Source organism: Euprymna scolopes, chromosome 14 (assembly GCF_053919585.1).
Source record: "Euprymna scolopes isolate OS-2025 chromosome 14, ASM5391958v1, whole genome shotgun sequence".
Taxonomy (NCBI): domain Eukaryota; kingdom Metazoa; phylum Mollusca; class Cephalopoda; order Sepiida; family Sepiolidae; genus Euprymna; species Euprymna scolopes.
Window position 1 is genome coordinate 100,073,503 of NC_136495.1, and position 13,292 is coordinate 100,086,794.

The 13,292-nt window shown below is 35.0% G+C and overlaps 1 protein-coding gene across 10 annotated transcripts in view; it reads right to left on the minus strand.

Annotated features, from left to right (window-relative positions):
* The window catches only part of LOC145293203 (uncharacterized), an 897,849-nt gene that overhangs the window by 240,920 nt on the left and 643,637 nt on the right, over positions 1-13,292 (minus strand). For all 10 annotated transcript variants that reach the window (XM_080139718.1, XM_080139714.1, XM_080139719.1 and 7 more), the window contains exon 4: positions 8,367-8,519. In XM_080139718.1, coding sequence (XP_079995844.1) covers positions 8,367-8,519 — 153 coding nt within the window. The remainder of the gene's footprint in view (positions 1-8,366; positions 8,520-13,292) is intronic.

Here is a 13,292-nt window from a genome sequence, read left to right on the forward strand (position 1 = left end):
TTACATTAATTTAACAATGTTAACATAAAAATGTTCTCAAAATATAGCATCTCTGTGCCTGTTTTACAAATACTTTACCCCTCTCAACGTAAATACCCCCGACAAACCTGACACACAGCGAAATCCCCACCCCTGCATTGTAAAGATTTCTAGATGCTGTAAAGCCTTCTACTCAAATAGCTTATTTTCTTGAACTGCCAGACTTTGGAATTCCCTCCCAGACACCTGCTTCTCTGACTGTACTAACACACACAAGATCAGATGGAATGTGAACAAATATCTCACTGTCCAACTCCCTGCATAGTATCCTTGAAGATCTGGTCCCAAATAATAACCCCTTATGACTTAGTGGCAATGTTCTTTGTTTGGGGTGAAAAACCAGCAAAAACAAAAAGTTATCTTAACAATTTATTTGACAACTTGAAAGTAATGACACGTAAAACCATCAAGTGATTATCTTAGTGACGTATACTAATGACATCATTTAGAGGAGCAGGATGGTCTTTTTAAGATACTTCGAAATTAGTTAGTGTTTAGAGCTTGAAGGAGATACACAGAAAGTTAAGGAACCGCCCAGTAATGGATTGAAGTACCTGAGGAAGCGAGGGCGGGGGGCAATGCCTATCAAACGTACGAATCTAAGACCAGCGTTGCAACTTTCCAAAAGTATAAAAAGTGACCAAAAAACAAAAAACAAAAAAAAAACTCGAAGCCGTGTCATTCTTGGGGAGAATTTTCATTGCAGCTTTTCTATCAAGATAAGACCAAGATGGACCAGATATGTCTCTTGGTTCGCCAGATGTTGAAACCCTAAATAAATGTTAATGGTCGTTTGTGGGTTAAAGGTATTTGTGTATGCTATTGTTCCACTCTCTATTTAAATGTACTTAAACACACAACGAACTTTAGATAAACGATTACATGTAGATACACACGTATATACACACTCGCAAACAATTATATACTAGACACTTATAATAGAAACTCATAAATATATACACAATTTACACTCCCCCATGCTATACAAACTCCCACAATGCAACACAACTTCCTATCAATGCAGACACAAAGTGATGACCAACATTGGACTTTTATGGAAAAACTGAAAGTAATTTTTTTTTATATGAGTTAGATAAAGTCAAAGCTTGTCTAAATTGTGTAGTTAGCAAGCCAAACGATTTTTGGTTTTGAAACTCCCCGGAAGTAAACGGTGTTAATTAATTTGAAGACCTTGCTGAAAATGTAGGTCAAAATATATGAATAAACTGATTTTTACACATTTCTATGTAATGAAAATAAAATATATTTTTTAAATGTAATAAATAAAAATATTTCTTAACATGATTTAAAAAAAAAATGATGCCAACCTCCTGTCTAATAATACAATGGCATTCTGCATCATCTGATGCACTGCAGCATCTGCTGTGCCTATACATTTTGAAGCTGGAATTGGCTCTCTGAATGCAAGCCTAGGCAGGTGATAAGGAGACCGAGGGTTGCTCAGTTACCAGGGTCTCCCTCGCTGTGTTGCAGACAAAGTCCAACAGAAAAGCAAGCCAATACGGTCAGAGCCAGCACGGCTACAGGAGTTGCTGGTAAGCTGTTGCAGTGCTTCACTATTCGCATATCAGGACTCCAAACCGGATTTTTTGTCTGGATTTTCTCTCTTAGTCTTTGCATTTCAAAAACATAAAAAAGTAAATATGCTAATTTATATTTTTTAAAAATATGTTTATTTGCAGAAACATTTTTACAGAAATCATTTATATTGAATGTAAAATATGTCTTTTAAATATAATAAATTAAAAAAAATGCATTATAATATTGAATGTATGTTCAAATAAATGGAAAAGAAAACGAATAAATGTTACCTTAACATATTACGGTTCTGAATTCTTTAGATGATGATCGATTACGCTTATTATTTGAATTCTGCGGACTACTGTTCTCACCTTGAGTATCATTTGCTCAACGTTTTGGTCAAGGTAACCTTCGACATTCTTCAAGAATTACTTAGGACTTCTACCCAGTCATGGTTGATGGAACAAAAACATGCTACCACCGTCAATTAAATATAAGGGGTTCTGTTCAAAATTCTGTGCAGATTGCTGAGTTCAACAGTAAGATTCACCCAAGTTCGACAAGATACACCTGAAGAAGGTTGGAGGTTACATCGACCAAAATGTTGTGCAAATAACACTTAAGATGAGAAGAGTAGTCCAAAGAATCCAAATAATGTGAATCACTTAACATAGTTCAAAAATACGATTTTCTTCACATTTCATAAATTGCATCAAAAAATAAACATAATTGAACTACATAATAAATACAAATCCAGTAGATGGTATTGACGAAAAAATGATGTTTAAATCAACGGTTATCAGATTGAGTAAAGGAATGCTATTCAACAGGGTCTTCAACACTACCTGAAAGTACTTCTCCCACGTTCTTACGCTTAACATTCACAGACAACATGAATTGGGACAAATACATTGAGGTAATTGCCAAGGCTGCTATGAGGCTCTCTCTACCGTGCTCACATTTGAAGGTATCCTATATCTCTACAAAGCCATTATTCGCCATGCATTGAGTATTGTTATCACATCAGAGCTGATGCATCTGTCACTAATCTCTCGCTCCTAGATAGGGTTCAAAACGAGTCGTCAACCTAATAGGTCCCACACTGTCAGCCAAAATCCAACATCTGCCCCATCTTCAAAATGTGGCAGCCTTGTGTCTGTTTTACAAATACTTTAATGGTAAGTGCTCAGTTGAATTCAAAACACTAATACCCCTTTGAGTAAACACACACAACAAACCCAGGCAACAAAATCCCACCCTACACTGTGGAGATCCCTAGATGCTGTAATGCTTTCTACTCAAATAGCTTCTTCTCTTGAACTGCTAGATTTTGGAATTCCATCCCGGACCCCTGCTTCTCTGACTGTACTGACATGCAAAAGTCCAAGTGTAACGTGAACAGACATCTTGCTGCCTAACTGTCTACATAGTATTCCTGCAAATCTGGTCCCAAATAGTAGCCCTTTACGGCTTACCATTAGAGTATTTGTAAAACAAACACAAGGCTGCCACATTTTTTATAACAAAACACTGTGCTTGGTTAGGGTGAAAAAACAGTAAACATATTGTCCTATGCGTATTTGTCTTTTTTTATTTTCTTCACAAAGTGTTTATCCATCAATTCAAATTTTACATACGTTTTGTGGAAGAGTTTCCCCCTCTTCTCTTGTTTGATATACATGTGTGTTTGAACCAAAAAATTCTTCAAAGACTTTCAAAATCAGAACTCGTTCGTATTGATAAATATGAAATTTTGCCAAAGCTTTTAATCTAGCTCTTGTAGAGGCAGAGCTACCTACTTATGAACTAGGGTTGTTGGCTGGATCAATCCTGCAGTACCCTCCTATACCGCTATCAGATTCAATAGTTTCAGAAGCACTCAAGAGGTTTTTTTACTCCCAGTTAAAATGTAGATAGAAAAAAATTATATAGAGTCGCTTTTAACAATAGCATATTAAAAAAAAATGCTAATGTGCATGTGTTTTGATTTGGTCAAAACGTAAGTTGCTGAAACCGTTGAAAAAATATCTGGTAATATTTTCAGTTCAACAGAGATCATTTTAAAGAACATATATGATGTCTTCTACAATGGGTCAAATAGCATCTTGTGTTCAATTAATCGTATAAAATAAAGTAGAAGAATTCCATAGATTAAAATAATGATACTAAGCCTTATGCCTAAAATACTTATTTCAATTTTGATCCAAATCAATTACATGATTTTGATTCTCGAAAATATTTCAAATGCAAGGAATCTTAAGAACTTGAAATTCCAAGAATCGTATTTAAATGTTGTCCTATAACCATGGATCAAATTAAATTCAAATCTGAAATATGTGAATTTTCAAATGAAAGGCTGTATTCATATGACCTTCTAAAACCTTTTAATTTGCAGAATACTTATTAATATCTATTGTTAAAATATCACAAACATCAGAAGTATCTGAATTTTTATGACAAACTTTCATCCCCTTTTTAATCTTTGTGCATAAAACTAAATTAAACTAAATATTGCCCATATTTGGACCCTTTTCTAAGATTCATAATAATCAGTTAAGTAGTTTAGGAGTGAATCCTATACATAGAAATATATAAACATGGATTTCACTATCCAAAATGGCGACTTGCCACATATGGATCTAGTCCCAATTCCATTCCACACACAGGCTTATTTTCAAGGAATAATTATATGAACTAATGAGGATGGATTATAAAGTTTTTAGAATGGAACTTTGTCTTTAATTCTACAGATATATTGTTGAATAATCAAGGTTGTGTGTACCGAAAATCCTGCGAATGAAACTGATGACAAGTGAAATACAAATAATAATTGAAATTTTGAAAGGCCAATTTTAATAAATCAGTTGCACGTGCAGCTTCACAGCATAGAATGCCAGAATTAATTGTCAACCTTATGAACCTGTCATCTCTCTAGGCTCAACGCACTCATCGTTGCTCACCACCAAAACCCACAATAAAGCTGTATTTTTTATAAATCAAAGGTTATCATTGTTCTGTGTACAGCCATATTATGGCATTGTCGTAATTTACACGCTAATATCATTTAGAAAAAGTATAAAACCTTAATTTCAAATAACCTGTGGGCAAAGCAGCAACCTATGTCCTCAATCGGTGAACCATTTATGAGAAAATAAAAATGAAAATATGCACAGATAGGAGACTCATTGATATGAAACTATCGGTAAAAAAAATTACAGGGGGGGGTGAGTTGTTCAACTCGACCAATTATTATATTAATAAAAAAGTAATAAATTAACCGGTGATAGAATTTGTTTGTTTTATTTTATGCAACCATTTCATTTTTGTTATGCAATACTGAAATATAATGCCTTTTCAAAATTATACATTTTATACAATTAATTGAATATATGTGAGAGCAGCCCTAATGAAATAACCTAGGCACTCTGTGTTGAGAACGTTATAGATAATTTTCTGCATGAGTGCACAAAACCTCTAATAAAAGATTAATAAATACAAAAGGCACAGAATAATTAAACAACACTTTTTTATAACGAAACAACGAAAAGGTTTATTTCGCATTAAGAAGGACTATGTCCAAGGTGAAAGAAAAGACAAATGAACAGAAAGTTCTTGAGTGTTCTACCGTCTGGAAGCAGAAAACTTAAAGTGTTCCTAGACTGTTCAGTGGAAGCCTTCAGTGAGGTAGTCACAGCCTGGGGGGATTCGGTAGACAGAGAGCGAGAGGAGTGAGGTCTGTGTTCTTTGGTGGTTGTAGCTCCTCTGCTCGCTGCTGGATCGTTCCAGACAGGAGTAAATAGTCCATTAAGGGACACATAGGATTAATGCACCCTAGTAGATGACTGGTTAGTGTGTGGCTGAATCAGTCAGCAAGGGGACATTAATCCATGAGAAAATAGTTTGTTGTGGTAACTGCTACAACATAATAGCAGACATAACGAAAAACACTCACAAACTATTTTCTCACACACAAGTTTATACATACATTTACTCACTTACAAAGCAGGCACACTAATACAGATGCATATAATGCAAGGACTATCCTATTTACACACACTATAGTATGGTGTCAGTCGAAACAAACATGTCCACTCAAATTCTATTTACAGACTTTCCTCTTTCACCCCAAAGAAGCCATATTGTCACTTGGACGTAAGGAGCTATTATTTATGGCCATATTTACAAGGACACTATGTAATGAGTTGAGCAGCGAGATGTTTGTTCACATTACATTTAAATTTATGAATGTTAGTACAGTGAAGGAAACAGAAGCTTGGAACAAAATTCTAAAATCTAGCAGTTAACGAAAAAAAAACTATGAGCACATATGGCGTCTACGGACCTCTACAATGAAGAAGTATAATTTTGCTGGCTGTTTAGTTAATTGGAGGTATTTACGTTGAGGGGACACAAGTGTTGTGAGTTCGTCAGGTTACATTCTATTAAAATACTTGCAAATCAATGATCTCCCAAATCATATCCTAAGATCATTCATAGACATTTATGCTGACGACACTACCACTAATGGCAATACTTCAAAGGGCATAAATGACCAAGTTCTCTCTAATTATCGCTCCTCTGATCTTGAGCACGTGATACAATGAGGAAAGAGGTGACTGGTTACTTTTAATGCATTTAAAACCAAGCTTCTATCTTTACATCATCAACGCTCTGATCCCCTTCTGGCATCAACTGAAATGAATGGCTATCGTCTTGGGGAGGCTTCATGTTTTGACAAGCTTCTTGGGCTTGACCTTTACTCCTGATCTGAAATGAAATACGTACATCAAATCTGTTGCCAAGGTCGCTGGTAAAACGGCAGGATCCTTATGCCACTCTATTAGATATCTCACTGTTGATTCAATTCTCTATCTATATAAAAGCCAGGTACGTCCAAGGATGGAGTACTGCTGCCATATCTGGGCAGGAGCTGCTAGAAAGACCTTATCCTGCCTTGACAGAGTTCAAAATAGACTTCGTAGCCAAGTCTCTTCTCTGTAACCTCTTTCTCACAGAAGAGAGGTTGCGAGCCTGTCTCTGCTTTATCATTATTTTCACGGCAAGTGCTTGTCTGAGCTCCAATCTATGGTCCCCTCCCACCAAACTTTCACAAAAAACACTTGTCTAGTTGAAACCACTGTCAATAATTTCCCTCACTCTTTATCTGTGCCTAAACCTAAGCGTAGATTCCATGAACAAAATTTATTTCTTAGAACAGCATACCTGTGGAACTCTGCTTTCCAGCTGACTACAATTTGGTAGTCTTCAAGTCCAATGTAAACAAATTCTTGATGAACCTTTCCTTTAAGGAATCCAATTTACCAAATTTCCGCTACTAACGATTACTATGGTATTATCCCACTGACTACGGTACACTGAATAACCCTTATCCTTGATAAGCGGTGACTCCTATGTAAAAAAACAAAAAAAAAAAAACACACAAGCACAGGGATGTGGCGATGAGACACAAGTTCGAGATTGATTGATAGTGCAGGACCTGTTAGGTTGGAAACCTGTCTAAGAAAGAGAGACTTGTGGTAGATGCACAAACCTAGATGTGGCAACAATACTCCATGCATGGGTGAATGGTAACTTTGTAGAAATACAGGATACTCTCAGATGTGATTAGTTTAATAGAATGGTAAAGAGAGCTCACATTTTTGCAAAAATCTTGTTCTCATGACAATCTGAACATTCAATCTTTACCAATGGATTTTTTATTTTTTTAACAATTTATATAATTATAAAACTCAAATGACCTTGTAATGAGTGATGTAACCCACTTTCCGGTTTACGTCATCTGGTTGTGCATGCGTGCATAAACATCAACCCATAACAACGTAAACAAATAAACACAAATCGCTTCTTTTGCAGATTTTGACCTGTGCACTGAAATATTAACGTTATTATTTCGAAATGATTATTTAACATGGGAAGAGTGGGGGTGTTTTGCAACTATTCTTTATACTATACTGTCACTATTTTCATACAACTAAACAACTTTAACCCGTTGACGAACATAAGAACAATTGTAGTAAAGCCAAGACTACTACTACTACTACTACTACTACTACTCTCTATCCGTCCCTTTTCCTTCTTTTTTTATTTTTTGTTTACATTTCTAGATACAAAATAGTTGTGTGAGAACGGTGAATTTGTTGACACATTTACTAATCTGTTTCAATATTAGTTTTATTTTATTTTATTTATTTAGGTTTTATTTTTTTGCTTCAGGTTTTATTAATTATTTTTTTTTTTAGATTTTAAGTTTCTATAACTTGGTTGAAGAATTCCAATATGGGTTTTTCATTCTTATATTTCTCATCAGTAGGTTCATATGCGTTTTTGCTGCTAAATGACTTTTGTCGGCATTTGATTCGTAGGAAAATCATGTTTAATTTTCGATTTTTGAGCGATTATTTGGAAAAATAGGTAACTTTACATGAATAGGGAGGATTTTTTTTCACGTTTAAGTGATCCGTCCGTGATTTTTCATTCTAATATACTTTCATAGAAATGTTTCTGTTATGTCAAAAAAAAACTATTTTCTTTACGTCACAAGTGTCACATTCATACATGAATTCCATAGCTAATATAACATACTGACCCAATGGGTCACGGGTAGTCTAGTTTATTTATAAAAATGTAATAATTACATATGGATAGGTTTTATCATTCTTTCCTTTGGTAGTGTCTTATGTTCATCAATTTTAACTGCAGTTGGATGCGCTGTTCACATATTTCTGAATGGTATATTGCAAAAAAAAATGAACAAAGTTTGTTACCTCTAGTAAATGCTCTTCAGAACGTTTTATCAGGTCTTCAAACACATCCCTAAATTGGTATAATTTGTGAGCCTGACTTGTTTTGTGCGTAGCAATCTCTTCCAGGGGCTTGTACACATTTTTAATGAGTAAACCAGCAACATCAAGGTGAGCCTAAAAATGAAAAAAAAAAAAAATTTAATTAAAAGAAAAGTGAAAAAAAAAAACAGAAAAAAAATAATGAAAAAATGAAAAATAATGAAACAAAAATGAAATAACTTTTTTAATTTAAAAATATTTTTTAATCTTAAAATAAAAATTAAGATATTCAAATATAATAAAAATTTGAAAATTTAAGATACAAGAATGTTGTAAACAAAAACAAAACAAAACAAAACAATGAAAAAAATGAAGAAAAATTATAAAACAATGAAAAAAATGAAAAACTAAATAAATATTAAAAGTGAAAAGAAAAGTGGGAAAAAAATGAAAAAAAAGAAGAATGAAAAAGACAGTGCAAAAAATAAAAAAAAAAATGTAAAAATTAAAAAAAATGATAAAATAAAAAATAATGAAAAAAATATAAAAAACACAATCAAAAAATGAAGAATGATGAAAAAATTAAAACATTTTCAATTTTGAAATACTTTTAAAAATTAAAAAAAATATGAATACAATAAAACCCCGGGATCCGACATCAAAAATCGGTATGGAGTATTGTTGCCACATCTGGGCAGGAGCTTCTAGAAAGGACTTATCCTGCCTTGATATAGTTCAAAATAGACTTTGTAGCCTTGTGGGGGATGTCCTTTTCTCTTCCCTGCAACCTCTTTCTCACAGAAGAGATGTTGCGAGTTTGTCTCTGCTTTATCGTTATTTTCTTGGCAAGTGCTCGGCTGAGCTCCATTCTATGCCCCCCCCCTCCGCGCCAAACTTTCACAAAAAACACCCGTCTAGCAGAAAACACTATCACTAATTTCTCCCACTCTTTATCTGTGCCTAAACCTAAATGTAGATTCCATGAACAAAGCTTCTTTCTTAGAACTGCACGACTATGGAATTGTCTTCCGTTTTTCTGCTTTCCAGCTAACTACAATATGGTTGTCTTCAAGTTTTACGTAAACAATTTTTTGATGAGCCGTTCCGTATAAGTTAACAAATTTCCCGAATCTCCATTACTAATGGTCACTATATTGTCCAATTTCTACTGTACACTCGTTAACCCTTATCCTCGAGTGGCTTCTTGGCCTTGATAAGTGGTGATGCCTATGTAAAAAAAAAAAAGTAACAAAATACAGTACAGTATATAATACACATGTATATAATCAAATAACATTATTTGATTATTTGCCCCACCTTACGTGGGGCAAATATCGTAACCAGGGGCCGGAAAAAACATCATATTCCACATCGTAACCTAAAAAAAAAAAACACATCCTAGGGCTACTGTACCCCGGGTTTCTGCTGTATACAAAACTGAAAAATCAATTAGAAATTTTTAAAAATCGAGAATGTTTCAGAAAGCAGTTCAAATGTTTACTTCTATAAACAGACAGACAAGTCGTTTCTGTTTTTTGTTGTTTTTTAACGACGTTTGTCTTTTTTGTCTTGTGATGAAGATAGCACTTGTAAAAAGAAAGTGGAAGCTTATCAAAAATAGAAGCTTAGTGAGTTAAAAGAAGAGAGTAAGTTCAATTCTATAAGAGGAGATTATCGGGATAATATAAAGCTCAACAAGTTTCATTGGAACTTATATAGGAAAACAATAAGAATGGAAAATGAAATCACAAAAACTATATATTGGTAAATAAAGAATGGTTCATTTATTCAATAAGATATACAAACATTTAGTTGGGGGAAAGAAGGGACTCTTTATACCAAGGCATTTCAAAACCTAATGCTTCTCATCAGAAGAGTAGAGAAAATGCTAGGCAACATAATGGGGATGCGACGTCTAGCGTGGGATTCATCAGGAATGAAATAAAGCAATTAAATTATAGATGATGTTGGGGAGAGTTGTATTAAATTCTAAGATAAAGGAAGAGCGTATTATATAGAGTGTAATGCAAGAAGGTGTGTATGGCCAGTACCAGATGGGTGACCATTTGGGAAGGCTAGGAACTGCATTTACCATGCCGAGTCGTAGAAATTTCCAGGTTAATGTCTGGGGGGGGGTGCATTAATTCACTGGGAGAGATGCACTTCCAGTCTTCGTTAAGACATACATCTAGAAGAAGGTAAACTTTGATGTAAAACCTGCATTACACACAGATGATTTGTTTTTTATGGTGAAGGCTTTGTGTAGAACCAATCACTGTTATTGGTATTATTGCTAACCTCCATCAGTGCAGATGACCACCACAAGACAGAGTATACAGTATACTGCAGGTTTTTACATCAGAGTTTTTTTTCTTCTAAATGCATGTCTTAATGAATACTGGAGATGCATCTCCCCCAGTTAATTAATGCGCCCCCAGATACCAACCTGGAAAATTCTATGACTTGGTGCAGTACATACAGCGCCTTGCCTTCCCAAAACGGTCTCCCATCTGGTGCTGGCCAGGCTCATCATTGCTTAACTTCAGTGATTTGGCGAGAACCGGTGTGTAGTTGTCCGAAAACGTTGTGAACCAACAACTCGAAGATGAGAATAATCGTTCGCAATAAATGGATAAATAATTTAAATTACTCAATAAGAATTCCAATTAATTGAATAAAAAAGAGAGAGTCACTTTTTCTCTAAATGCTGATAGATATATAGAAAAACAAATAATTAGAATGGATGAACCAATGTACAATGTGTGTGTGTGTGTGTGTGAGAGAGAGAGAGAGAGAGAGAGAGAGAGAGAGAGAGAGAGAGAGTAACAAACAGAAACTAAGACATGTTTCACTTGGTGAGTTCATTGTAACTTACGGCTCATTGAGTAAATTAAAATCGATTTTCTTATCAAACATAACTCAATCCCTAAATTAAGGAATATTTTAGCACATATTTTATGTGATTAAAAGCTATAGGACAAAAAAAGCTATAGAGAAACAAACTTGTTCAAAGCAGCAGTGGCAGTTCATGTTGATTTCACGCATTGCTTCCCAATTGAACAAAATCTCTAATCAGCAGTTTTTTTTAGCTAACCAGAGAAACAAAGATCTTTATTGCCAAAAATTCACATGGAAATGTATATATAATGTGGAACGCTAAAATTGTCGTCCTAGTGAAAACAACCCTCCAGTTTTATTTTAAAACTTTTATTGAAAAAAATCAATTCAGGTAACTTGAGTATGTAGTAAAGCTGACATCTATTAAATTTAACCACCTTCAGCCTCAATCATTGCCTCGTTATGGGTCCAGAACTGGGAGCATGTCTTTTCCACAAGTGCTGGTAGGAGCTCAGTGAATACTTGGCGGATAGCAACGATCAGGCTGGCTTTAGTGTTGTGGGAGGTCCTCTTATGACCAAACGAAGTAGTCCAGTGGGTTTAGGTCGAGGGAGGAGGAGGAGGAGGAGGAGGGCAAGTGAGAGGAAGGTACAAAGTTGTAGCTTCCTGAAGCCAAGCCTGGGTTGCTTTGGACGTGGGTTGGCACCGAGTCCTGCTATCACACCCAAGATCTGCCAGCGGCGACCTGATTGCACTAGGGGATCACCAAATTCTTCCATACATCCAGGTACACTTTGGTGTTGCCTTTCAAGTCGAACGAAAATGTGAAGTGGCATGATGTGGCCATCACTTGAAACCACACCAAAGACCATAATTGTAGCCGGAAACTTTGTTTTCATCATCCAGTGGCACGTCCCTATTGTTCGTGGCAATCCAGTAATGCATTTTGAGGGTGCTTGGCAATAGTCCTGTTGTTAGAACTTGGAGCGGTAGAGAGCATGAGTTGTACAGTGGCACATCTCTGATCTCACTCATCGAACATTGTGTCATTTCAGACATGATAGAAGGCTCCTATCGCTTTTGGGATTTATACAAAACTGGCCATATGGTCTATAACAAAAAAAGAAAAACGGTTTTCATCAAACGGAAATGGAATCAAGTCGTCTTTTCTAAGGCAATAATGTTATCGTTCCACCCTGTACTATAAAAACTTAAACGCGCAGCTTTTTCTTGCTTTCTTGTATTTTTCTCCACAGACAACACGTGTGGGCCTGTTTTTAAAAGCTAATATAAGGTCTCTAACCCTTGATAAACACAAAAAGAGACACAAGTATTTTTGTAATATAAGCGAAGCATACGCATGCTGTTCACATATAAACGGTTCATATAAAAACTCTCTCACTAATAAACCAGGCATGCTAATATGCACACACACCCACACACACACACACCCACACACACACACACACACACACACACACACACACACACACACACACACACACACACACACATCTATCCCATTTACATACATGTAAATGCATAAAGTGCAAACCGAAATAAATGTGTGTACTGAATTTGTTCTTACCTTTCTTTTACCAGAACGTTTTTGCACCGTTTGGATTCGCCTTAACTTTATTTTGGGTTTTCACAGAAATTATCTGTGCAAAATCAATAAATTTTCGTTTGTTTTAAAATTCAATACAGAACGCATCAAAAGAAAAAGACGCTTCTTGACAAATATTTATCGACCTAACTTTAGTACAATAACTAGCAGGAAGACTTAATGTTGCTCGGGATTGAATGAAGATCATTACTATGTACCTTTTCCCTATGCTCAGAATATTATGTGGCCGTTACTTTTTAGTTGTCTAAAAACGTAGATAAAACGTAAATAAATAAATAAATAAATAAATAAACGCACAAAACTTATGCCCCATTAAAAAATTGGATTGCTATACAAAGAGAGGCCACAGATTGATTTTAAATATGCTCTTTTAAACAAAAACAATATTTCTTACTGAATTGTCATGTCGAAAATAGTAATAAATCCAAAAATTACGAAAATTC